The 26,800-nt window shown below is 35.6% G+C and overlaps 3 protein-coding genes across 6 annotated transcripts; 2 read left to right on the top strand and 1 right to left on the bottom strand.

Moving 5' to 3' along the window:
• The first annotated feature begins 616 nt into the window (after nucleotides 1–616).
• On the top strand, nucleotides 617–12,425 carry LOC110794449 (ABC transporter C family member 3). The gene is made up of 10 exons (XM_056830276.1): nucleotides 617–950; nucleotides 1,778–3,615; nucleotides 3,696–3,782; nucleotides 7,396–8,007; nucleotides 8,266–8,430; nucleotides 10,384–10,675; nucleotides 10,809–11,329; nucleotides 11,644–11,707; nucleotides 11,796–12,035; nucleotides 12,145–12,425. The coding sequence occupies exons 2-10, from the start codon at nucleotides 2,362–2,364 to the stop codon at nucleotides 12,258–12,260; spliced, it is 3,351 nt and encodes a 1,116-aa protein (XP_056686254.1). The 5' UTR covers nucleotides 617–950; nucleotides 1,778–2,361; the 3' UTR covers nucleotides 12,261–12,425.
• A 1,009-nt stretch (nucleotides 12,426–13,434) lies between these two features.
• LOC110794487 (ABC transporter C family member 3) lies at nucleotides 13,435–21,412 on the top strand. Of its 2 annotated transcripts, none has more exons than XM_021999469.2 (11): nucleotides 13,435–14,175; nucleotides 15,555–15,616; nucleotides 16,419–18,253; nucleotides 18,346–18,432; nucleotides 18,533–19,162; nucleotides 19,259–19,423; nucleotides 19,527–19,818; nucleotides 19,896–20,416; nucleotides 20,506–20,569; nucleotides 20,670–20,909; nucleotides 21,006–21,412. In XM_021999469.2, the coding sequence occupies exons 2-11, from the start codon at nucleotides 15,607–15,609 to the stop codon at nucleotides 21,113–21,115; spliced, it is 3,954 nt and encodes a 1,317-aa protein (XP_021855161.1). In that variant the 5' UTR covers nucleotides 13,435–14,175; nucleotides 15,555–15,606; the 3' UTR covers nucleotides 21,116–21,412. The 2 variants fall into 2 exon arrangements, with proteins under 2 accessions (XP_021855161.1, XP_056686253.1); XM_056830275.1 differs by having other exon boundaries at nucleotides 15,515–15,616.
• A 90-nt stretch (nucleotides 21,413–21,502) lies between these two features.
• Nucleotides 21,503–24,074, bottom strand: LOC110794488 (two-component response regulator ARR17). 3 transcript variants are annotated; one of them, XM_056830278.1, is made up of 5 exons: nucleotides 23,780–24,074; nucleotides 23,551–23,630; nucleotides 23,382–23,459; nucleotides 22,697–22,770; nucleotides 21,503–21,772 (listed from the first exon to the last, which is right to left on the bottom strand). In XM_056830278.1, the coding sequence occupies exons 1-5, from the start codon at nucleotides 23,886–23,888 to the stop codon at nucleotides 21,517–21,519; spliced, it is 597 nt and encodes a 198-aa protein (XP_056686256.1). In that variant the 5' UTR covers nucleotides 23,889–24,074; the 3' UTR covers nucleotides 21,503–21,516. The 3 variants fall into 3 exon arrangements, with proteins under 3 accessions (XP_056686256.1, XP_021855162.1, XP_056686257.1); XM_021999470.2 differs by having other exon boundaries at nucleotides 22,697–22,767; nucleotides 23,780–24,061; XM_056830279.1 differs by lacking the exon at nucleotides 23,382–23,459 and having other exon boundaries at nucleotides 22,697–22,767; nucleotides 23,780–24,072.
• Nucleotides 24,075–26,800: the final 2,726 nt, after the last annotated feature.

Below are 26,800 nucleotides of genomic sequence, written 5' to 3'. Positions count from 1 at the left end.
TTGGTTTAAGGTGAAACCGCCATTTGAGTTGGCGGTTTAGCCAATTAAACTACCAATTCAAATGGCGGTTTCTCCTTAAACCAAACCGCCAATCGAATTGGCGGTTCAAGAACTGGAGAGAAAACATAGTTTTTTGGTTACCTAGCTGACGTGCACGGTATAATGAAAAATAAGTTATAAAGTGGAGTATTTTAAATATTATTACAACTTTAAGCAATATTGAAGAAAATCGCTCACATTTCTTTGTCCACTTTCTTTTCATTAATCAAACACAGTCTTGGATTTTCCGTATCACCTTTTTATTTTTTGAGAGAGTACCCAAAAAAAAGATACAAACTACTTCACTTTATAACTACTCCAAAAATAGTATTATATAAGGCGGTCTTACACAAAAGACCGTTTTAGTGTCATATAAATTAAGCAATGATATCAATTAGTTAAACAGTGACATTAATTAGTTAAGAACTGAAAATGATTAGTCAAGCACTAAAACTAATTAGTTAAGCAATAAAACCAATTAGTTAAGCAGCGGTCTTACAAAAAAATTACCGGAAAAAAACCGCAGCTTCTTTCTCTCTTTCAAAAAAAAAAAAAAAAAGAAAAGAAAAAAGTGTAAAGTGGGAGAGACTGTGAGAGAAACAAGCCGGCACGGCAGACCGCAGTCATAAGCCATTGTTTGTATTGAGAGCTTCTTTGGGGTGAGTGAGTAATCAATACCACAATTGAGCGAAAGCATGGCAACAAACGGAATTTCCACCAATTCCCAGCCACTAATTCCAGTTTTTGATGAGTTTTGGTCAATCAACATGAAAACCCTCCTCAAATCGCAAGAGCTATGGGAAATTATTGAAGATCTGGAGCAATCAGTGAGTGACTCACGAATTGCCTCTGGAAAAACATCGAAGGAGGCTTGGCGAACTCTAATAACCGAATTCCATGGCTCGGCAAAGGTAATTGAAGTAAAACTCCATTCTCTTCGTTCTGATTTTTTAGGCCATTACAGCTACAATTTAAGGGTTGGAAGTTCGAACGCTTGAATTTGAGTTTTGAAATTTGTGATTTTGCACAAGTTGCCTATTTGGGAGATACTTCGTATATTATTGGAATTAATATTATTCGTATAAATACATCTTGGTGATTTAGTTTCCTTGTGTATCTTGATTTCCTATTTTGTATATAAACTATCTGTCGGACCGATTTTAACACCAGGGCTCTCTTAATATTTGTCAAGAACACTACGGTAACTCTAGAACTTCATGGCTTAATCATCATAGCTTAATCATCATTAATCATACCAACACAATTAACTACCAACAATGGCCCAAGGTATTTGTCTCGATTTCTTTTTGATTTTTTTTTTTTTTTTTTTTAATTTGTGATGTTTATTTGAAATTCATGTGACCAGTCTTGATTAAATGTGTTAAATCATGAATAACTTAATTTCGATTCCAAATTATGCTCTTCCGCCACTTAATTAATTGATTTTATCTGTATGTATTTGAGAAATTTCTAAACAATCTCCTAGCGGTTAAATATGCTATTGTAAATATAAAATGAATTACGTACAATCTAAAATTTGAATATATAGTCTAATTGATATTTAAAAAGAATAGAAAAATGTAGATTTTTTTAATTATAAAAACACTTTATGCTTAATATCGGTACAATATATTTTGATAATTTATTAACGAAAATACCCCTTGATATGCTTTCTGGGCGGAACTTTATGTATTTGATGAGTTTTTTATATGTTCATTGCCTTTGGTATGTTGTGTAGGAACCTTGGAAAGTGTGAGCCAAGATATCCCTAATCTTGAAGAACCACTTTTAGAGCATACTAATAATAAGGCGGCTAAGGCGGCCGCCGGAGGTTCTAATTATACCGCGACTCCTTATGAAAGTGCTAGTCTTTTGAGTCGTCTTACTTTCTCTTGGTTAACTCCTTTACTTGCATTGGGGGTTGAGAAATCAACTTTAGACCTCGACGACATCCCTCAACTAGGCATTTCTAATAGTGTATTTCGAGCATTTCCCTTGTTCCAAAATAGGCTCCTTAATCACGATGATAATGTTGTTGTTACTACTGAATATGGTCTTGCCAAGGCGTATTTCTTGTTAGCTTGGAAAGAAATTATTTGGACGGCTTTTTTGGGGATCGCATGCACATTAGCTCGTTATGTTGTTCCATATCTCATTGACAGTTTTGTTCAATGTCTTAATGGGATAGAAAGTTTCGAATATCAAGGCTATATTCTTGCTTTGATCTTCTGTTCTGCGACTTATCTTGAGGGTTTTATATGGAGACATTGGATCTTTATATTGCAACATGTTGGAATTAGGTTCCGTGCAGTGACAACAGTAATGCTCTACAACAAGAGTTTAAGACTTCCCTGTTGGTCCTCATCGCAATTGCAAGGCGGCGAGGGCCAAGCTAGTGGTGGTAGTGGAGGAGAACTTATCAATGCTGTGGCTGTTGATGTGGAGGCAATTCGGAGTTTCACTGTGTACATGCATGATATATGGTTAATCTTTTTGCAAATTGGTTTGGCCTTGCTGTTATTATACAGGAATTTGGGGTTCTTTGCATCTGTTGGTGCTTTCGTTGTGACAGTAGTTTTTATGTTATCAAATTCTGTTTTTGTTGCCTGGCAAGATAAATGTCAAACAAGACTAATGGAGTCTAAGGACAACAGAATGAAAGTGACTATGGAAACTCTGAGGAATATGAGGGTTCTTAAATTCCAGGGATGGGAATTGAGTTTTCTGTCAAAGATTGTTCAGCTCAGAAAGGTTGAAATGCAATGGTTAAAGAAACGTATGTTTAGTACCGCGGTTATGGAGTTTTTCTTTGGAGTTGGTCCAACATGTGTGGCTCTGGTTGCTTTTGGTTCTTGTATATACATGGGTATCCCACTTGAAATGGGGAAGATTCTATCTGCACTTGCAACCTTTCGTGTCCTTCGAGAGCCAATCTTCCTCCTCCCTGACACACTGTCTGTGCTAATCCAAGCCAAGGTTTCCCTTGGCAGAATTGCCTCTTTCCTTTCCGTTGATGAGATCCAAGACGATGTCATACAAAAGCTTCCATTAGGTAGTTCTGATACAGCAGTTGATATTGTTGATGGGAACTTCACTTGGGATGATATTTCTTTGCCTACTACTACATTAGTATTAAAAGACATAAACTTCGAAGTTTCTCATGGGATGAAGGTTGGCATATGTGGTACTGTAGGTGCAGGAAAGTCGAGCTTGTTATCTTGCATTCTGGGTGAAATGCCGAAGATCTCAGGGGCAGTCAGGTTGTGTGGAACAAAGGCCTATGTTGCTCAGTCACCTTGGATACAGAGTAGTACAGTTCGAGAGAATATTCTATTTGGGAAGAACATGGATCAAGAAAGATATGATCAAGTACTCGAAGCTTGTTGTCTCAAGGAGGACCTCGATATACTCTCATTTGGCGATCAAACTGTTATTGGTGAGAAAGGTATCAACTTAAGTGGTGGACAAAAACAAAGGATACAAATAGCTCGCGCTCTCTACCATGATGCAGATATCTATTTATTTGATGACCCTTTTAGTGCTCTTGATGCTCACACAGGCTCCCATTTATTCAAGGTAATGGCATCCCATTTGACTTGTATTGTGTTCTAGCAGAATAACTGATGTTTATATTGATCTTTGATTTTGGGTGACAGGAAGTTTTGCTTGGTCTACTGAGCAGAAAAACTGTTATTTATGTTACTCATCAAGTCGAGTTCTTAAACGCTGCTGATCTAATTGTGGTAAGTTCAGTAATACAATCTAATTGTGCATCATTTCATGTCTTCCACACTATTATGATTTATGAACATGGTGCATGGTTGATCTATTGAAGAGAACTTGCAAACTAATTGTTTGGCACTTTGACTTCATCTATACATTTTTCAACTATATGGAAGGTTTCAATGACTCTTAGTCACATTTTGTTAATTTTGATAGAATAGGAGATTTCTAAAGTTATATGATATGTTGTACTTGGATAAGTCTATATAGTCCGTAATAGACTTGTTAAATTGACATAATTCATATCTACTGCACTATTTAGGTTAAATTAAAATTTGACACAAAAACGAAAAATTATCCATAATTATCAACTATAAGTTGATATGAACAAGCACGCACTTGTACAGTTGTGCAATTATACTAAAAAGTTATGAGTAATATATGCAGTAACCAAATTAAATATTACAGATTATACATTAGCTATTTTTGAACAACCCATGGGGTTTGTTGCGGATGTATTATTGGAGGATAAGCCGCCTTGAACTTATCTTGTAAACTTTAATTCTATCTTTTAATATAGGAAAAATTAACATTATTAATCCCAACTATGAGTGGTCTTCCAATATTAATTCCAATTAATGAATTATTCCAGATTAATCCTAATTATGTGCTTCCCCTTCTTTAAACAATCTTTAAAATTTAAAAACCTGTTTTAACCGGTAAACCTCATTAATTGTGGGTCCCACCCCATTGTTCTTCTTCTTCATTCTTACTGTGAAATTTTCGAACTTCTCTTCTTCTTCCATTTCAGATTTTTCCTTCCTTATTCCTCTATTTTGCTGCATTCTCCTTCCTTCTCCTTCCGACCTTCCTTATACCACTTCATTGAAATATGGAGACTGGGAAGGTTGTCAAATGTCACCACAACATCCTCACCAACAGTTTGCCAACACTCCTTTTAGAATTGACTACCAAATCCATCCACCCCTGGCCTCTTATTTTCTAGAGTTGAGAAGATTGTTTACTTAACCTCACCAGCAAAAAGGGAGGGGTTAAGAAGTTTCTTTACCCTGCCTCACCAAATACACATTCACAGCAGCCTAGCAGGGTTAATGAGGGATACCTTGGGGTTAATGATTTACCCTGCCTCACCAAGCGAGCTTTTGTAACACTCAATAAAAGCATGAGGGATGAGTTGGGGTTAATGATTTATTAACCGGATCAATGGATCATAATAAATTGTTGAAATTTGCCTATATTTCTTTCTGAGTTTAAGAATAGCATGAAAGTAACGGGTATTTCGGATTCCCTTCTCTTAACCACTCAATCTTATATCTCTGCCTCAGAAAACTTCCCCAAACAAAGATAAAGCTCTATACTGATGCAATATATATCTATATTTACAGTAATCATTATTAGCTTGACTTTGAATATCAGAGAAGTGCTCCTTCTTGTAAGATTTCAGCATAGTTATTACATCTTTCAACTTAGGGACTAATTGAAACATCCTAGTTCTTGCCACACTGATCCATACATCCTTAACCCTACCCAGAAAACCAGGACCTTAAGACGCACATTAAAGTACCAAAATGGGAATTTACCAGGAAGCGTTGTCGACTGACAATTAACAAATTCCAGGGTTATGAACTTATGATCAAACAACCTCTAAGTAAGAAATAAACAATTGACTGTTCCCAAGCGTTGCTCAATAGCAAGCTGTCAATTTTGCCGTGAATTCTGTTAGTTCCTAGCTGTTTATTGGGCCCTGTGAGGAAGTTTACTGTAGCTTCAAGACAGTGTTTAAAAAAGCGCGCTTAAGCGCTGAAGCTCGAAGCTCAGAGGGCTTAATTAGGTCTGAGCAAAGAGTTTGTGAAAAAGCGCACCGAAGCGCACTTAAGCTTATGAAGCGCAAAAAGCTTAAGAAGCGCGCTTTTTTGAGCTTCATTGAAAATCTTCTTTTTAAAAAAAAAATCACGTTAAAAGTTTTTTTTATATGTTGTTATTGTCTATTGGACCACAGCCTATTAATCCTTAACAATAGAAAGTGGGCAAAGAGTCCAAAAGAAAAGAAAAAAGAAGATGACATATTCTTTTGAAAATAGAAGTATATTTGTTTCCTAGTGGATATTACATGATAAACACTATGTTATATGCTTTATTTTGTTAAAACAAGGAGCACTAGGGAAGAAAATATGATGTTTATGTGTTTTTGTGGTTATTTTAGTAAGATATATATCCATAATGGTAAAGAAATCTTGAATTCTTAAAAAGTGCGCTTCACTTCGATGAAGCTCGCGCTTTGCGCTTGCGCTTTACGCTTAAGCTCTAGGACTCATATCGCTTTAGTGCACTTTGCGCTTTTTTCAACACTGCTTCAAGAGTACCTCAGACTAACATTTGAACTCAACCCTCAACTATATTCAACACGCTGTCAAAGTGCCCCATAACAATCCAGAAACACTGATATCATTGCCAAAGAAGCTAAATTAACCATAACTAAGTTCAGTTCTTAAATGAGCATCATTTTGACCATAATACTCACAGTAAACAGGCCAGGTCTTCACAGCACCCAAACCCTCCCAGGTTCACCAGGGTGGAGGAGTTAGTAGAACCAAGAAATAAATCATTGTAAACCCCAAGATGAATTTTCCATATATCGGAGATCTATATCCAAGTGTTGGGTAACCGTCTTCAAAATCCCTCACATTAGGTGTCAGATGATTAAATTCCTGACATTTTAAAACCAAAGACTATCAATAGGTGATAGGCGGTTACAAGTGCCTGAACATAGACTGGAAAGAAAGGTAAGCAAAAATGAGAAAGTAAGAAACAAAAATGACAGAGGAGAGAGAGGTACGCATTTACTGAAGGAAGGAGGGAAAATTGTAGGTGACCGGTTTTAGAGGTAACCTGTTAACCCTAAACTGTTTAAAGAAGGGGAAGCACATAATTAGGATTAATCTGGAATAAGCGTTAATTGGGATTAATATTGGAAGACCACCCATATTTGAGATTAATAATGTTAATTTTCCTTTAATATATCCTTTCGAGCTTGCATCAAAAAAAATTAAAATACTCCCTTCATTCGATATAGGTTTGCCGTGTATTTTCTCAAATATTTCGTATATACTTAAAATAAAAGTATTTTTTTGAGGGGGAACTTAGCTTGAAATTAGAGATATTTCTAAAGGTATGATATTAGAAATACAAACAATTTGCTCCTTAATTAATTGTTGCATGTGTAATTCTATCATTGATATCTCTAGCACTTTTTTTAAGTAGTGATAATCGACATTGTGACATTTTACAAGTATAAAGCAACATTATTTTCGTAAACATGATTATTAATCCTGGATGGAGATATATATATATATTTGATATATGAATACTAGCAGAAACACTCTATGGGTTATAAGTTAGTTGTATAACCTAAGCTAGTGATATAACTCCAAATAAAACAGATGTAAGGCATATATCACCAATATATGCTCAATCTCTTTTCCCGATGAAAGTGATGAGCTAAGCTAGATTTTGCCACCAATGAATACTCTCATCATTTAACTTGATATACCTGGAACAATTTAACTTATGCTCATCTTATGTCACCTAATAACCTAAGTAATTTCTTGCAAGGTCATGAAAAACGGAAGGATTTCACAAGTTGGAAAGTATGATGACATTCTGTTTCAAGGGTCAGATTTAATGCAACTTGTAGGCGCACAAAATACAGCTCTCTCGACACTCAATTCCAATACCATGACAACATCAGTTCCTGCAGATGCTGCTGCTGGAAGTCATGAAGCTGCAGCAGCAAATGACGGAGGTGTTGCTGCTGGTTCGCCACCTGCAGCACAGCTCGTAAAAGATGAAGAAAGAGAGATAGGTAGTGTTGGTTTTCCGGTCTACTGGAAGTACATTACAACTGTATGTGGAGGAGCTCTGGTGCTTCTTACAATTCTGGCCCAAATTCTCTTACAAATTCTCCAGATTGGAAGCAACTACTGGTTAACATGGGCAGCTCCTTCATCAGAGGCTGTCAGACCTACTGTTAGTGGGTCGACGTTTATGATTGTCTATACATCCTTGGCTATTGGTATATGCTTGTTAATCATTATTGGAGACATTCTTACTCTAGTCACAGGATATAAAACTGCTACCATACTCTTTGGAAATATGCTTCAAAGAATCTTCCATGCTCCTATGTCCTTTTTTGATGCTACGCCTACTGGAAGGATTCTCACCAGAGTAAGTGATCATTCATGTACCCATACTCAACTAATGACTATTAGGCCTTGTTCTCTTCACCTTACCTGGTCTTATTTTTCTAGTTTCTGGGGTATGATCTGAATGTTTCTGTGAGTGTTTTTTGTTTTTTGTGGTCTAATCTGGTCTGATTTTTCTTGTTTGGTCTAAGGTGAAGAGAACAAAGCCTTAATCGTCAGAGTATTTGGTTGTTCAATCTTTTTATTTACTAACTGATTCGATCCACTTCCTCCCGTTTAGTGTTCAACAGATCAAACTGCTGTGGAGACGGAAATTCCATCCTTACTAGGAAACCTCGTCTTCCACTCCATCCAACTTCTGGGAATCATTGCTGTGATGTCTACTGTGGCCTGGCAAGTTTTAGTCATTTTTATCCCCTTATTATTCACCGTCATCTGGTATCAGGTAATAGCGCTTTTCTACTGAATGTTTTAACTTGTTGAGCTTGAGCATATTATTGTTCGATCCACACTAACATTATTAACTGTCTTGGATCAAACTCGCCTTTTTTATATGGAAAAAACCCTGTGTTTTGACATCAGGACATGTCCAGACTTACCATCCTCTTTTAGGATCTCTTGCTAGTTGCTACAACGCATACAATCATTTCTCACTAATTGTTTGCTTGGGATAAATTTGAATAAAAGAGACATAAAAAAAAAAAAAACTAAGTACTGAAGCTTTACTCAATGATCAAAATTCATCTTTGAGCACAAAACGAATTCCAACAAATAATATCACAAACAAATTTCATTGGCAAAAAACAGATGGAACAAAAGATATATATGCTGTAGCCGGAACATGGTACAAGTACTAGGAACGAAACAGAAAAAACAATAATGACTTATATTCACTCCAGTACTCAAAGGTGATGCTCCTTGTATATGGGGAAATGTTGGAACAATTTCTTGAATTTCTGGATGGAGAAGAATGGTTCTTGAAAAATATTTCCTGAAAAATGGAGGGCAGGGAACCTTAGGGAAGGTGAATGGCCACTTTGAGAAAGACTTCTTGTGAAAAGGCAGATACTTGAAGTAAGGCCACAAGAAGGCAAATGTGCAGGTTATTGGTGAGAATTTCAGTTTTCCAATTGGGCTAAATGTGGGTTTCCCATCAGATTCAGAAACAAAGGCCAACTTTGAGCAGGGCATGGTATATCCGATGCACCGTAAAGTTGTGCATAAAATTCTTCCTTCAATTTCTTCCCATTTCCTACAAGCTCATGTGGAAAATCTACTCTAAACTTCCCATCTTTATGAAGCTTCCCTTCCCCTCTTGTTTTCACCTCACCATTCGCAAGGTTGCAGTCAATGGAAACTCTAAGCCCTGCATATATAACACCTCTTTATATCAGAAACAGACATATATAACAGAAGCAGAAACTAAAATGACAACGCGTTAGCTTATTATACCTTCAAAAGCATGGCTGTGCTTTATTGTTCTGCTGACAATCAGCACATTCACTAATACCAATGACTTCTATCGTCTTTTGATCACCATGACAAAAGCTTGCAGCTAACAATAGGGTCAAAAGGACACAGTTAGGTAATATCCGCATGAGGAAACCCTTGACTATACACGCGCTCACAAATGAGCTTAGAATCTTAGATTAATCCGATGAGCAGATAAATCAGGACTAGCCAGAAGAAGCTCTTGGCCTGGTATATAACTTGAAGAAAAAATAAAGGCCTTAACGTCTGATGTGAGGTTATACAACCAACCCTATAAAGGAGTCACATGTTCTTCAGGGCCCCCCTAAAAACCTTGCAAATTAAGGCTCGTAATCACCTTTTAGGTAGATTGCAAAATCCAAGCTATGAGCCATAAGAGGTTTCTTCACAGTTGAATGTGTTATCCATCAATTCCAATTTCCACATGTACGAATTAAGAGTTGTAGTTTTGTTATATAAGTTTTCGCGCACCTACTTCTTTGCACTCATCAATTCTATGGTCTTTTCTACACACAAAAGACATTTGGCTGCTAGCATTCTAGCAGAGTGCATGGACTGTGAACCCAAACAACCCATTAATCTTGAACACACCTCACCCATGCACCTACATATACCATTCCTTGTGTACGGACTCAAGAATCTGTGTACATATAAAACTGTTTTGTCATGGGACTGTTGTACTCTGAAGTACTGATCTTAATGCATTCAGTGAAAAAACTACTTGATTTTTTGAATTTGTTATAGACGAATTAAGATACATGCTATGCAGTAGCAGACTTTGAAAGGTTTTTAGTTTAAGATATGAACTATATAACTATTACAGAGTATTATTCGTACTTTTGAGATGAAACTATCAGTATCAATTGTTGATACATCAGTTTCTTCATTTTTTTTCATTCTTACGCAGAGATATTGTATGCCTTCCTCGAGAGAACTGTCACGATTAGGCGGAGTATGTGAAGCTCCGGCTATTCAGAACTTTTCTGAAACAATTTCCGGAATAACAACTATTCGTAGCTTTGATCAACAGTCAAGTTTCCAGCCAAACTATATGAAAATAGTTGATGCATATTCTCGCCCTCAATTTTATGCTGCCGCTTCAATGAAATGGCTAATGTTACGGTTGGATGCATTCGCTTGTATTACATATGCTTTCCTTTTGGTACTCTCTCTGTACTTTGCAGGACGGATACATCCTGGTATGTACTGCGACCTTTTGTTTTCTTTGTAGTTCATAACAGAGTACGCTTAGTGCTTGCATTAAGGAGATGTAGTCGCTAAAGCGAAGCTTTTGGAAGTTGACTGAGTATGTATTATGTTTTTCATGTACAGCAATTGCTGGCTTAGCTGTGACATACGGGCTCACCTTAAAAGGTACGCTATCTGATGTGATATGGTGTGTGTGCAATTGGGAAACCAGAATGGTATCTGTAGAGAGAATTCTTCAGTACATGTCTATTGATTCTGAGGGTCCTCTTATAATACAAGCAAACAGACCGGATTGTTCTTGGCCGTCATGTGGTGAGATAAGTATTCAAAATTTACAAATCCGGTATGCTCCACATTTGCCACTCGTGCTACATGGTGTGACATGCACTTTTCCGGGAGGAATGAAAACCGGTGTTGTTGGACGAACGGGCAGTGGTAAATCAACTCTAGTACAGGCTTTGTTTAGGATTGTGGAACCTACATCCGGTCGTATTGTTATTGATGGTATTGATATCTCATCTATTGGACTCCAAGATTTAAGGTCAAAACTAAGCATCATTCCTCAAGATCCAACCATGTTTCAAGGAACTATACGAAGCAATTTGGATCCACTTGAGCAGTACACCGATAAACAAATATGGGAGGTTCGTACAAATTCTTAGGTGCATCCGTACATGCATATATACCCCCTCCCCTTTTAAGGGCATGCCATATAACAATCGTTGACTTTGTAATATTGTTTTTGCTTATTTAATACTTTGGCGCCAAAATCAGAAATCAGTTACAAATATTCTGATTTTGGCGCCAAAGTCTCAACTAAGTAAAGTCAACAACTCAACATGTACAAAGTCAACATTTGTATAAATGGCATGCCTTTAACATTCCCACGCGCGCACACACACACCATTTGAGAACAACCCATGAATGCTAACTTTATTGCTTTTAAATATACTTGCAGACCTTGGATAAGTGCCAACTTGGAGATGAAGTACGAAAGATGGAGAGAAAATTGGACTCCAATGGTTTGTTTGAGTCCCCTTCAATCGTGATAATAAATTGTGAAATTGTTTTTTTTTTTTCACACTTTGTTTACGATTAACCTTTTTGCAGTTACTGAAAACGGAGAGAATTGGAGCATGGGACAAAGACAACTAGTTTGTCTAGGACGCGTAATACTCAAGAAGAGTAAGGTGCTGGTACTCGATGAAGCAACTGCTTCAGTGGACACAACCACTGATAATCTCATCCAACAAACACTTAAACACCATTTCTCTAATTGTACCGTCATTACCATTGCGCATCGCATCACTTCAGTTCTTGACAGTGACATGGTTTTGCTTCTCAGTCACGGTAAATTGATCAAATTATACTTTCCTTAATTTATTCCACGTACAACACGACCTAAATCGATATGTGTATTTATTTATTCATTGTCCTGTTTTTGCAATCCTTTTTGTAGGGGTGGTTGAGGAGTATGATTCTCCGACGAGGTTGTTACAAAACAAGTTATCCTCATTCTCACAATTGGTAGCAGAATATACAACAAGGTCCTCGGATTCAAATACACACCTTTGAGAACAAAAGTTGACTCACAGGAATTTGGTCAACTCTATCTAAATGTACCACAATTTTGCCAAGTAGATACACTTCATGATTCCAATGTGTAAATCTGTTTTGATTAGTAACATTGAAACTCAGGTTACAATCATTTATACGAATTATACATAGATTTAAATGCAATATCGTTATTGGACGCCCGCATTTTACAAGCAGAAACCGAGCATGTTGATGCTAACATAGACCAATTCAACCTTGATTTCATAAACCTGATAATAATACTTCGTATTACATAGGTACGAGGACATAGAAAAGGGAAACTAATTAACATTGTGGTAAGACCAAGGCTTGCTAGGCTGCTTAAGAACCAACATCCAAATATCCTTAATTAGAAGACCAGTTTATTAGAGGATAGCTTCTTACAAGACCAAAGGGGGATCTCTAGATAATAATATACGAAGTATACAACTTTGCAAAAATCCTAATACATTACTTGTGTTTCCAACGGGATGTCTTAACAAATGCGAAGTATCAAGTTTGACGAGAAGTCAATCAGCATAGCCTAGCACAGCACAGATCGAACCATTGTTGGAGTTTCACTCCAATATTAATTCCATAGACAATTCGTACGGGGTGTTCTACCGGCATTAATGCATACCGGCATAACTCCCCGTAAGTAAAACTAACTTGCAGGTAATTCGGTCATTATAGGTAATCATTCCTTACCAGCGTACTATGTTAAGCCTTACCGGCATTTTCATAGTGCCACGTGATCTTCGATCTCCCATAGGTCACTATCAGGCAAGTCACCATCCTACGAGGAGGGATTTACTTGACCATACAACTTGATTTGTCTATATAAGAAGAACCTATGAGGTACAAAACACTTAAACAAACTTCTTACTTACTGATTGATTATCCCTTAACTACATTCAGTAATCTTATTTAGGCATTGGGGATCCTCAAACCACCCCGAGGCTAGTTAATCCATTCTATTGTACGGATCCAAGTAGGCGATCTCAGCAGAAGCTTGCTACTCTACAGTCCGTTGAAAAAATACAAGAAGTTAAGGTAGCCTTCTTTCAAGGCTGTATACTCTACAGTCCGTTGTTCCCATTCCTTATCCGGAACACAATTCAAAGCTACTTAAAAGATAAGAAAAAAATAAGCACGCTTAGTTTGACTAAGATTGTGGAATAGTATTGTTCTTCTTCTCCTCCTCTCTATCATTCACTCTAACAAAAAAAGAATAAGAATTGAAGAAAAATAAAAACAATACTGTCTTTTGGTGCTATATATAATATATTGCTTACATCTTCAATTCTTTAATTTTATAAATTAATTTTATAAGTGATTAGGGCTGTTAAAGGCAGGGTTAATGAGAGTGGATTCTTAAAGGTGTTTCTACTTTCTAATGAGAACCACCAATTCTAACAAATAGGCTTTCTATTCCATACAATCAGAATCTCTCAGTCTCTCTCCTCAAGATCTCAAATCATAGTTCCATTGATGCTACTTACTTATCTTTCTCTCTGTTCGAACTGTGAACTGCTCGTCTTTTATCTAAAAAATTATTGGTTTTTGTTTGCCGATTAATTGCTGTGTTTTGTTGATTTGATCGGAGATTTCTTTTTCGTTATCAAGTAAGGTTTTGGAGGTTGATGAGGAAAACGGAAGAGTATTCCGGCGAGGTTAAAGCGAAGAGAGGTTAAGAGACACGACGGTGGAGTGGTGGTTGAATGACCAAATCCAGTGGTGGAGGGTGTTAGTAAAGCTTTTGTTTTATAGTGAATTAGTGATAAAATTCTTTTGCGGGAGAAATTTTCAGTTTTTTGGAATTTGATCACTGTTGGTGGGCGCCTGCCACGGACCACAAGGTATTTCCTTAAATATTGGAGGAATTTGATCACTGTTGGTGGCCGGCTGTCACAAGGTATTTTCTTAACATATTATTCCCTTGGTCTCTTTTTGTTCTTTACGTTTTCTTTTTTTGGTATTTAAAAATGTTTTTTATATTTCTATTTATATTATCACACAAATGAATTATTGGAGTAGTATTCTATCAAAATGTGTGTCCAATTATCATTTTAATCAATTAAATTCATTGGGTCATTTAATCTTTCTCACTTTTTTATTGAGACATTAATTTTTTCTCATTTCCCAATATCATAATTTTGATAAAAGTGTAAACATTACAAATAAATGTAATTTATCTTGTTTAAATAAAAATATTGAGGAATCTCGAGCAAATTAATTAACCGTTCAAATGCGTGAAAAATATCAAACGTAAAGAACAAAAAGAGACGGGGGAGTAATATTGGAGTATGTTGATTATTCTTAACGATTTTTTTTTTTTTGGTGTTAGCACCCGTTCTCCCTTAGGCCTAATCCGGATTCGGGGTGAGTTCTGGGTGGATAGGTTCCAGTCCCCTCCCAATTGTTGTTGTGGGAGATCGAACACGAGTTCTCCCTACCAAGTTCAGCCCCAACCACCACTGACCCAACAGACAATTGGTTCTTAACGAATACTTTGACTATACATATGCAGATTATTATATATAAGTAAAAATTATAAAAAATTTGATGTTTGAAAAATACTCCCTCCATATTTATTTAAGATATACACTTGTTTTTTTCGGCCGTATTTATTTAAAAGATACACTTATCATATTTGGTTACTTATCAACCCCATCATCTAATTTACCTTATGACCTACCATCCTATTAAACAAATCATTTTTGAAACCTACCCCACCTCCCACCCCCCAAAATGACATGGTCCCTACTTATTTACTTATTAAAATATCTATGAAACCCCACTTGCTTTATTATTTTATTTCATTCAATTCTTCTTCTTAATACCCGTGCCCCCGGCCAAGTGTATCTCTTAAATAAATACGGAGGGAGTATATACATATCGATAAGAATATAACAATATGATTATATATTTCTTACCTAAACATTACGATACAAGTACAAAAGACAGTGAAAGATAGTACAACGTAAATAGTGTAAAAATTAAAATGGTGCGATATTTATAAACGAATAAATTATCTTAATTAGTGATTGCATATTCGAATTAAGAAGTCTTGAACAGTTCGAATTCTTTTTAACAATATTAAGAGTTTATGATCAAAATATTTTTAAACGGTTGATTTCTGATAATAACTTCATAATTATTTCTAAAAAGAAAAAGAAAAAAAATCAATTTTACTTGTTTTGATTTTTACCCCTCTTAAGTCTGAACTCCATCTTTTTTTTCTTTTTTGAAAGGACTCCTAAGTCATAACTCAATCTCTACACTCTAATGCAGCGTTATAGGACATCTCAAATTATTTGATATTCCCGTCGTTAAATAATTTACCATGGTCAAAGGTATTTTCTCTCACTTTATTCATTGAAATTGATTGTTTCTTTTTTTAGCCGTATGGATCTTTTGTTTATACGGCCGAGTTAAATGTTTATCTAATTCCAATTGTGTGATTTTCGGTACGTTAACTGTCTAGTTCATGAACTTTAGTCACTTAAAATTCTCAGTTAGGGTGATATAATAAAGAGTTCGAAACATTTGTCTCACACTTTGTGTACAACGTATGTGTGCCTGTGTGGTATAATTCAATAAAGATCACTCATATTGTATATCGGAGTAAAAGTTAACTCAATTACTCAAACTACATAAAAATTACGCTTTCTATATAGGTAAAACTGTAACAGTTATCTATTTTTTAGTGATAAAAATTTTCATTTTAACAAAAATTATTTTCTTCAAAATCTCTAATAATAATGCATAAAATTAATCAATCAACCCTTAAAATATTTATCTATCAATTATTTTTATAATGTAAAAGTTAATCAAAGCATATTAAAAATTGAGAAAAAATGGGTAAAAGTTATCCAGTATACTCAGTCAGACTTTCTTAGTTATCCTTGTGTGACCGTTGTTTAGTGTATTATGTCAAGTGTATTATGTCACGTACTCTAACGTCTATGGTAGCTTATAAACAAGAATGTTTTTAATCAAGTGTTATTTTATTAGATTCGTGTCAATGTAAATTTTAATAATATCAATGTTCAAACAATTGTCTGCATTGGAGACAGCAAAATATGCAAATGGGTGTAGTCTACCTCTAATAATTCCTGTCATATTGATTGTTCGATTTCATGTTATGTTGTGTAGGCTCTGTAAAAACTGAGAATGAATTCGTCTCTGATCTTGAAAAGCCTCTTCTAAATCATGGTAAGGCCAATGCCAAAGGATGTGATACTGTAACTCCTTACGAAAATGCTGGTATTTTCCGTACAGTCTTTTTCTCTTGGATAACTCCTTTACTTGCATTAGGAGTCGAGAAAAAGACCTTAGAACTTGATGATATCCCTCAATTAGGCCCTTCTAATAGTGTGTTTGGAGCATTCCCATTGTTTCAAACTAACCTTCTTGGTAATCGTGATAATGTTGGTGATAGTAATAGAGTTGTTAATATTACTGAGTTTGGGCTTGCAAAGGCATACTTCTTATCAGCTTGGAAAGAAATTCTTTGGACTGCTCTTGTAGCAATAATACACACACTAGCTCGTTATGTAGCTCCTTATCTTATTGACAGCTTCGTTCAATGCCTTAATGGTAAAGAGGAATTCAGAAATCAAGGCTATATTCTTGCTTTAACCTTTTGTTCCGCGAGTTTTCTTGAAGTTTTCATACTCAGACATTGGAATTTTAGGATGCAACAGATTGGAATTAGGCTTCGAGCAGTGACTACTGTCATGATTTATAGTAAGAGTTTAACCCTTCCCTCTCATTCATCACAATTGCAAGGGGAACAGTCTAGTAGTGGAGAACTAATTAACGCGGTGGCTGTTGATGTTGAGAAAATACAGAGTTTTGTTGTATATTTGCATGATCCATGGTTAATCTTTCTCCAAATCGGTTTAGCCTTACTACTTTTATACAACAAGTTGGGACTCCTTGCATCTTTTGGTGCTTTCGTTGTCACACTGGTTTTTATGGTGGCGAACTCTATATTCATGACTTGGCAGAAGAAGTTTCAAAAACAACTAATGAAATCCAAGGATAATAGAATGAAGATGACAATCGAGACTTTAAGTAAGATGAGAGTTCTTAGGTTTCAAGGTTGGGAGATGAGTTTTCTGTCAAAGATTCTTCAACTAAGGGAAGTGGAGATGCAATGGTTTAAGAAATATCTATATAGTTCAGTTGTTATAGATTTTTTCTTTGGTATAGGTCCAACTTTAGTAGCATTGGTCACTTTTGGTTCATGTATATACATGGGTAACCCGCTTTCAATGGGGCAAATCTTGTCTGCACTTGCTACATTTCGGATTCTTAGAGAGCCTGTGTTAGTACTCCCTGATACAGTATCCTTGGTTGTCCAAGCAAAGGTTTCCCTTGGTAGAATCGCGTCTTTTCTTTCTCTCAATGAGCTTCGACATGATGGTTTACAGAAGCTTCCGTTGGAAAGTTCTGATACATCAGTTGAGATTGTTGATGGGAACTTCACTTGGGATGATGTTGCTTCTTCTTCTTCTTCATCTGCTAATACTACAGCAGCGTTAAAAGACATAAACTTGAAAATTTCTCATGTTATGAAGGTTGGCATATGTGGTACAGTTGGTTCAGGGAAATCGAGTTTACTTTCTTGCATTCTGGGTGAAATGCCTATGATTTCAGGGGAAGTCAAGTTGTGTGGGAAAAAGGCCTATGTTGCTCAATCACCATGGATACAGAGTGGTACGGTTCAAGAAAACATACTGTTTGGGAAAGATATGGACCGACAAAGATATGATCAAATACTTGAAGCATGTTGTCTTAAGAAGGATTTGGAGATCCTTTCATTTGGTGATCAAACTGTTATTGGTGCAAGAGGTATCAACTTAAGTGGCGGGCAGAAACAAAGAATACAGATTGCTCGTGCTCTCTACCAGGATGCGGATATCTATCTATTTGATGATCCTTTTAGTGCTGTGGATGCTCATACTGGTTCCCATTTATTCAAGGTAAAAAAGATTATTGAAGTTCTGATTTGAAAAGTACTACTTTCTGATTTCTGATTTCTGATATGGAAATACTGTCTGATTTTGGATAACAGGAAGTTTTGCTTGGTCTTCTGAGCGAGAAAACTGTAATTTATGTAACTCATCAAGTCGAATTCCTGAATGCTGCTGATCTGATTATGGTGAGTTAAGTAATATAGTCTTCTTTGCTACATTTTAGTTATTTTAGGATCATCAAGTCCCCTAGTTAACTGTTTGATAATCTTTTGAATTTCTTGCAAGGTCATGAAAAATGGAAGGATTGTGCAAGCTGGAAAGTATGATGACCTTCTCATCCCAGGGTCAGAATTTATACAACTTGTAGGTGCACAAAATGCAGCTCTGTCATCTACACTTGATTCCAGTAATTCTGCACCTATTTCTGCAGAAAATACTAAGAGTATCGTTAGTAATAAAGAAAATACAAATGGTGAAGTAGATGATGAACAGGGAGATGCTGATTTAGCAGTTCCTGCAGCACAGCTTGTTAAAGAAGAAGAAAGAGAGAGGGGTAGAGTCGAGTTTTCAGTCTATTGGAAATACATAACAACTGCATATGGTGGAGCTTTGGTGATTCTTGTGATTATGGCCTCAATCATGTTACAAATTCTACAGATAGGTAGCAATTATTGGTTGGCATGGGCAACACCGCCATCAAAGGATGTAAAGCCTGTTGTTAGTGGTTCTACACTAATGACAGTCTATGCATCCCTTGGTATTGGAATCTGTTTCTGCACCCTTGTTGTGGAGTCGCTTGTTGTAGCTACGGGATATAAAACTGCAATAATACTTTTCAGAAAAATGCTTCAGACCATTTTCCGTGCTCCTATGTCATTCTTTGATGCTACACCTGCTGGAAGAATTCTCAGCCGAGTAAGTAATCATTCCTCTACTTCTCTACAACAGTAGTTTACTTGTCTCAACCTTATTTTACAGACTGGTTAAATGCATTTTCTCCCATATTTATAGTGTTCAACTGATCAAAGCGCTGTGGAGACTCGAATTCCTTCCCTACTTGAGAGGCTTATTTCCCTGACAATCCAACTTCTGGGTATTATTGCTGTTATGTCTATAGTTGCCTGGGAAGTTTTGGTTGTATTCATCCCCTTGGTTTTTGCCTCAATCTGGTATCAGGTAATACTTTCAACTATTTACCAGATTCCACTATTAAAACCCCTTGGTTTAATGTCAAAGCTGATTAAAACCATGTTCTGAAACATATATTAATCATATGCAGCAATACTATATGCCTGCATCAAGAGAACTAACGCGATTGAGTCTAGTATGTGAAGCTCCAGTTATACAATATTTTGCTGAAACAATTTCTGGAATAACAACTATAAGAAGCTTTGATCAAGAGTCAAGATTCCAGCCAAATTATATGAAAATAGTGGATGCATATTCTTGCCCTGAGTTCCAACTTGCTGCTGCGATGAAATGGCTAATGTTACGGCTTGATGCAATCTCTTGTATTACCTTTGCGTTCCTTTTGGTTCTCTCTATGTACTTTAGACAAAGCATAGATCCTGGTATGTATTTATATTGTTACAACTAGTTTAGAACTCGTGCAACACACAAATCTTTACAAGTTTATTTTCATGTACAGCAATTGCAGGATTAGCTGTGACATATGGACTCACTCTAAACAGTAAACTAGCAGGAGTAATACGGTGTTTATGCCATTGGGAAAACAAAATGATATCAGTTGAAAGAATTCTTCAGTACACGAACATTCCTAGTGAAGCTCCTCTTATCATACAAGAAAACAGACCAGATAGTTCATGGCCGTCAACAGGAGAAATCAGCATCCATAATTTGCAGATTCAGTATGCTCCACATTTGCCTCTAGTGCTACATGGTGTGACATGTACTTTTCCAGGTGGGTTGAAAACCGGTATTGTTGGAAGAACAGGAAGTGGGAAATCAACTCTAATACAAGCACTTTTCCGCGTAATTGAACCTACAACTGGTAGTATTGTCATTGATGGTATTGATATCTCATCCATTGGACTCCGAGATTTGAGGTCAAGGTTAAGCATCATTCCTCAAGATCCAACCATGTTTCAGGGAACTATACGGAGTAATTTGGATCCGCTTGAGCAGTACTCAGATGCACAAATATGGGATGTAAGTGTCTTAATTACTATACCTTTCGATTTCTGATCAAATACTATAACTATAGCTTGTTAATTCGAATGTTTTATTTATACTCATAGGCTTTGGATAAGTGTCAACTTGGAAGTGAAGTTAGGAAGATGGAACGTAAACTGGACTCGAATGGTTTGTTAACTTTCTTCCAATCAAACTTCCAATTTAATTTATGAAACATAAGTTTCTGAAGTCATACTAATCAGTAATTACACTGTTTTTTTCCCAACAGTTCATGAAGACGGGGAAAATTGGAGCATGGGTCAAAGACAACTAGTTTGTCTTGGACGAGTACTACTCAAGAAAAGTAAGGTGTTGATCCTCGATGAAGCAACCGCTTCAGTTGACACAAACACTGATAACCTGATTCAACAAACTCTGAAACATCATTTTTTTGAATGTACCCTTATCACTATTGCCCACCGTATCACTTCTGTTCTTGACAGTGACATGGTCTTGCTTCTCAGCAATGGTAAGTTCAGATCCATTTTTTCCACAGAAATATGAAAAAGCTTTTATGTTTATTAATTTTATCTGATGGTTCATTTCTCTGTACTGCATTTTGTAGGGCTTGTCGAAGAACATGATTCTCCTACGAGGTTGTTACAAAACCAGTCATCTTCATTTTCAAAACTTGTAGCAGAGTATACATCAAGATCCTTTAATTCACATACATAAGTTACAAAACCAGTCATCTTCATTAACTGCTGCCTGTATAATGGTGCTTCATTCAGTAGTTAACTTGGTTTTTGCATATTTCTCAGACAAGTCAGACGTAGTTAGGCCACTAGAAGTTGGGCTGTCAATGTTACCAACTACAATAACAAGAATAAAGCAAATTCACAAGAAATATCTCAAAATGTACTTAGCCAAGAATTACTTGCCATCTACTGTTTTGTATACAGAAAAAAACAGTCAGAGTAATGTTTTGTGTACAGAAAAAGAAAACATCAATTTTTCTGGATAGACTTTGAAGTTTTGTCCCTGGGATTTTCCTCCTTTTCTCTTCATTTACAGTTGATCATATTCACACAAAAAACTCTCTTTTTAGGCACAGGAAAACCACAGAGAATGACTGGTTAGTGCTGCGACAACTCTGAAGGATACTCTGAGCTTCTGTTACGAAACATGAGAGGCCTTGTTCTGCACACGCACCTTGGTGGCCATGATTTTGGTGATGAACACAGATCTTTTCCCAGTAGAAATCTTTGGTTAATAGCACTTTCCTTAACTTCATTTGAATCACCAGAACTCCTGATGGATTCTATTATGCGCTTCACATCTGACAGTTTCACAGGTTTTAGTAAATATTCTTTTGCTCCCATCTCCAAGCATCTGAGTGAAGCACAGCAGAAGAACATTGTTAAGGATTGCAGATGAGTTCAGTTAAGTTCAGTTAAGCTCAAAACTCGATTATTATCAATATATAACCATCAATCCTATATAACTAACAGTCCATCAGAGGCAGAGTATTGGCAAAGTGATATGACTTTCTTATCCAAATAAACATAAACGGAAATGTGAGTCGTCCTAAATTTTAGCATAAGTCAAGGTAATTAAGTGCTAAAAAACAAAGTGTAAACCACGTTTTCTTCTGTTTATCAACGTTTTTTAAAAATTCATTGTACGGAAGAAACCTTCCCTTGTAGATATTTTCTTATATGATAAAGAAAGTTCATATATAGATTTTGTTGTTTTCTTATGATAATCAGTGATTGACTTGAATAGATTAAGGATTATTCTTTGTGCTTATAGAATATCCTGCTCTTAATAGCTACTTAATACCTTAACTTAGTGGAACCTGATTATAAGAGTCACCAGATCTTAGCATATCGTTATATATAATAGTTCTAAAATATCTCGTTGAATGGATTAAAGTCAACTAATACCAAAACAATCAGCAAGGACATCAGATCAGGTAGGTACAAGAAACAAAATGCTACAACATAAGATAAACAAATGGAAAAGGTGGGTGTAAAAGCCATTGACCATAGGACCATATCACTATTATATTATCTTATATAGTGTTTACATCACTATCAAGAAGATTAGCAAATCTTAGGTATGCTATTTCCGATATTTGACAAAGATAAACAAATGCCAGTTAAGGTTACGACTGATGTTCGTGCATTCATGCTTGTCCTAAGTCAGACAGGATAACATTTCTTGTCTGATGAAACAGAACAGATCAGATTTTACGAAATCACTCCCTGAATTCATGTTTTTTTCCAAATTGAGTTGTTCCAAGTAAAATCATACCTAGTGATTCGAGTAGGGATGTCCTCAGAAGACATTATCACCACAGGGACATCCTTAAATGTTGATGATTCCTGCTAGAAAAACAAGAATAATCACATTAAGAAACTGTGGAAGGCAGGAAACTATAATTCATGCTGCTTCATGCTAGTTTTGGTATAATTAGTTCCAAATTATCTACATAAAGGCGTATTACCAAAGCTTAAACTGGTTAATTTTCCAGCAACAACTTCAGCAAACAGAATTGTGTAACTCAGACTCGTCATTTCACCTTAGTGCCCGTGGGGAATCCTCTAACAGTATATGACACTTCAACACTTTATTTGGGCCAAAAGTTATGGGAAATCAAGTGTCTGACACAGTAGAACAGAAATTATATTGAGAATATGCCACAAACAAACAGGTAACTGCAAAGGGAAATCGTGGAAATCGAAAGAAAGATTCAAAGAAGCAAAGACAGCCTTAATCATTTTGAGCAAATCATATCCAGCAAAAACTTCACCAATCAGCTAGAATTGTGTTACTTGAACACTTAATTTGGGCCAAAATCAAGGGTGATTTTCATAAAATAGCCGAGTTGGACATTTGAACACGAGTACCCGAGTAACACATAACAGGAAATTGTATTGAGTTTATGCTACAAACAAACAAGTAATTGCAAGGGGAAATCACAGAAATTGAAGATAACCTTAATCTTTTTCAGCAGATCATATCCAGTAACTTCAGGCATGGAATAATCAGAGAAAATCAAATGCACCTTCAAACCCTAATACATCATAACAAAATTATCAAATAAAATTATCAAATAAAAACTAATGGAGAAAGAAGAAGGAAAATTGAGCTGAAATTCCACATACAGTAGTACACCCAGCTGAACTGTTCTCTTCATCCAAACCAAGAAACTGTAATGCCTTTTTCGCAGTTTCCATCACTGTCACTGCACAATTTTTCCAAAAAACAACAACCCATTTTTAGAAACTGTCACAAAATCAATACTAACCCATTTACCAAAATAGGAAGTTAAAACCCAAAAATCAACAATGGAAGAAAACTTTGAAATAATTCTTGTTTGTGTTTTCGGTATACCTTTGCAAGAACAACTCTGTAGGAGTCTTTCAGCAAGCTTCCTGTCTACAATGCTATCATCTACAACTAGAACATGAATTTCTGAAGCTTCATCAAATTTCTCAGACATTTTTGTAAATTTCGTGATTAATCTTTGCAGAATGGATTAACTTTTAGACAGAATTTTGGGAAAATAATTGTTGGGATTTTTGGAGAAAAATGAGCCTTGTTTTTTTTGGTGGGATTTCTGTTGTTTGATTTCTTGAGGAAGAGAGAGAGAAAATAGAAAAAATGGAAGGATTGAAGTATTTATAGTCTGCAGTATTTGTGGGTGGCATAAACTGACAAAACTGGAGATTCGGAAAATCAGATTTTCTGTGATTTTTTCTCTAATACGGTCGTCCAACTTTTTTTTAACCGTCTAATTTAGAAGATTGTCCCATTAAGAACACTAGTATATAATTGAAAAAATATCTGGTTATGAGAAAAGAATATGCGTATTTTTTTTTAGGAAAATTTGTAATTATTAATCCAATCTTTGCCCGATTTTCTTTAATTAAGCCTACCTATGCGATATTTCTAAATAATCCAACCTTTATGACCCAACTACTATTATTAAGCCTAACAAGTTACTAATCTGCTATAGGCGGTATTCACTCTTACGTGGCATATAACAATTATAATTTTTTATATTTTTTCCCCTTATTTTCTTTAATTGCTATTTTAATTTTCGTTCCTCTCTCCTCTGCGATTTTTTGCTTCATCTCTGCACTCCTCTCCATTATTTCTCTTCTACCTCTTCTCCACCATTGTCGATCCCTCATACGGTCATACCTCTCCATTCGAAGTTCATCAAAAATAATCAGCAATTGCTATGGCTGGGGTAAAGCAATTGCCTGTTGGATCTGGATCTTCTTCAAATTCAAGGTTTTTTTTTTCTTTCTAAATTTTCAACAAGACCACAATAACCAATATCCCATAACATAAAAAAAAAACTATATTATTGCAACAGCTCGGATTTTTACGAACTGACCATCAAGGAAGCCCAAAATTCAAAATTTACCAAAAAAGGAACAAAAACGCTAAGGTTCGTAAGTTCACCTTCAATTGTACGATTTTAGAGACGAAATTTCAATGCGCGTGGATGAAGTCACCTATTTCCATAAGAAAATCGTTGATGATGTCATGAACCAGTACAATTGTGGTTGAAGCAGCAGTAATGGAGGAGAGAGGAATTGAAACACCGTACAGAGAAGAGAAGGGTTAAGGGTTTTTTGAAAAAAAAATGAAATCTTTGTTTAGGTGGCAAGTGATGATGACGTGTCCAATATTTTAGGAGGAAAGCCAACTTTAGGTTGTCAACGTTTTTAACGTTGACTTTGTAGCAGGTAACCGGTTATCTAGGCTTAATAATAGTAGTTGGGTCATAAAGGTTGGATTATTTAGAAATATCGCATAGGTAGGCTTAATTAAAGAAAATCGGGCAAAGGTTGGATTAATAATTACAAATTTTCCTTGACTTTGTAGCAGGTAACCGGTCATCCAGGCTTAATAATAGTAGTTGGGTCATAAAGGTTGGATTATTTAGAAATATCGCATAGGTAGGCTTAATTAAAGAAAACCGGGCAAAGGTTGGATTAATAATTACAAATTTTCTTTTTTTTTATTTAGATTTTTAATAAATAGTAAAATAATATATTTATTTTATAACAAAAAAGTGAAATATTATATCGCATGTTCTTTTGCCGTAGTGTCATTTTTTTTTGCTTATGCATATATGTTCTTTTGGTGCACATAACCATGTTCTATGTGCACCACGGTCCATAGTCCACGGATTACTGGTCATATGTCCGAATCTCTCTTCCGATCTCCCAGAGTTGCAATTGTAAATAGTTATTGTGGGCTTTATGGCCCGTGTAATTGCCAAAAAATATAAAAATTTAATTTTTATACAAAGTGCGTCGTATTTTCCTTAAATTTTGATGAAATGCTTATTATAATTTAAACAAATTGTATTGACACATTCGACCAAAAAAAATGATTGGAAGGTCAAAGACGATATAATATCATAAATTAAAAGGATAAATGCAACCCCTTCGAAGAAACAAAAAAAAAGATAGAAAAATGAAAATATGACATCTGAATATAAAAGATCCATGTTATTAAATAATACTAGTATACTTGTATTGCCTCATTGCTTATTCGTAACCCCCAAAAGAGTTGAAACGGCACAACTTCACTAAAGATGATTTCTATTCATTTGATTTTCACTTATTTTTCTTAAACTTATCTTATATGGACTTATTAAAACCTATATTAGTTATAAATTATACTAGGTTTGCTCTTATTTTTCTTGAATTTATCTTATTTATTTATGTGAACTTATTTTTTCTAAAATAAGTGAATATAACAGAGCCTAATTTAATATTACTAATTAAGAGAGGTTGGGTGAAGAAAGGTGCAAGTTTGCAAGTATTGTTTAGAGAAAATTCTCCAATTTTGTTGGATTTGGATATTGATAGTGAAATTTTTCTTGTGGAACACTAGTCATTATCTTGTTTTATAATAGTATATGTCAAGATGCAATCGTGTTTGTTTAGATATTGACTAATCATGGTCTGAATGATATTGTTGCGGAGTACTTAAGCATGAATAAGGGGAGTCTCTTAGATGACTCTTAAGGAGATAGAAAAAATAAGAGCTAGCTCTTAGGTGTGTAATGGGAGTCTCTTATTTGGAGATTGTAAGAGAAATTTCTGAAATAAGAGCTACCTCTTATAAATAAGAGCTAGTGCCACATCATTGTTTTTATATAAAAATAAAATTAAAAAAGAGGGCAAGAGAGTATAAGAGCTAGTGTTAAGAGTTGGTCCATTTCCACAATTTTTGAGAGGGGCTCTTATTTGGAGTTGAAGCTTATATGGACATAGGAGAGAAACTAAGAATCACCAAAATAAGAGTCTCCCCTTATTGATGCTCTAACTCATAGTCTCTTAGAGTCATAGTAGTGCACTCATACTAAAGGCTTATTTAGTTGACATA

Source organism: Spinacia oleracea, chromosome 5 (genome assembly GCF_020520425.1).
Source record: "Spinacia oleracea cultivar Varoflay chromosome 5, BTI_SOV_V1, whole genome shotgun sequence".
Lineage (NCBI taxonomy): Eukaryota > Viridiplantae > Streptophyta > Magnoliopsida > Caryophyllales > Amaranthaceae > Spinacia > Spinacia oleracea.
Note: the sequence above shows the minus strand (reverse complement) of the source record. Positions and strands in the feature narration are given on the sequence as shown.

Excerpts from the sequence above, each read along its gene's own strand:
- LOC110794487 (XM_021999469.2), top strand. Across the intron at positions 19,424-19,526 it reads TTGCCTCAATCTGGTATCAG|CAATACTATATGCCTGCATC; the intron begins GTAATACTTTCA and ends AATCATATGCAG. Across the intron at positions 20,570-20,669 it reads ACGTAAACTGGACTCGAATG|TTCATGAAGACGGGGAAAAT; the intron begins GTTTGTTAACTT and ends TTTTCCCAACAG.
- LOC110794449 (XM_056830276.1), top strand. The coding sequence starts at position 2,362 with ATGCTCTACAACAAGAGTTTAAGACTTCCCTGTTGGTCCTCATCGCAA. Across the intron at positions 10,676-10,808 it reads TGCAGGACGGATACATCCTG|CAATTGCTGGCTTAGCTGTG; the intron begins GTATGTACTGCG and ends TTTCATGTACAG. Across the intron at positions 11,708-11,795 it reads GAGAAAATTGGACTCCAATG|TTACTGAAAACGGAGAGAAT; the intron begins GTTTGTTTGAGT and ends ACCTTTTTGCAG.
- LOC110794488 (XM_056830278.1), bottom strand. The coding sequence starts at position 23,888 with ATGTCTGAGAAATTTGATGAAGCTTCAGAAATTCATGTTCTAGTTGTA. Across the intron at positions 23,460-23,550 it reads GTTCAGCTGGGTGTACTACT|GGTTTGAAGGTGCATTTGAT; the intron begins GTATGTGGAATT and ends ATGATGTATTAG. Across the intron at positions 21,773-22,696 it reads ATCCCTACTCGAATCACTAG|ATGCTTGGAGATGGGAGCAA; the intron begins GTATGATTTTAC and ends TGCTTCACTCAG.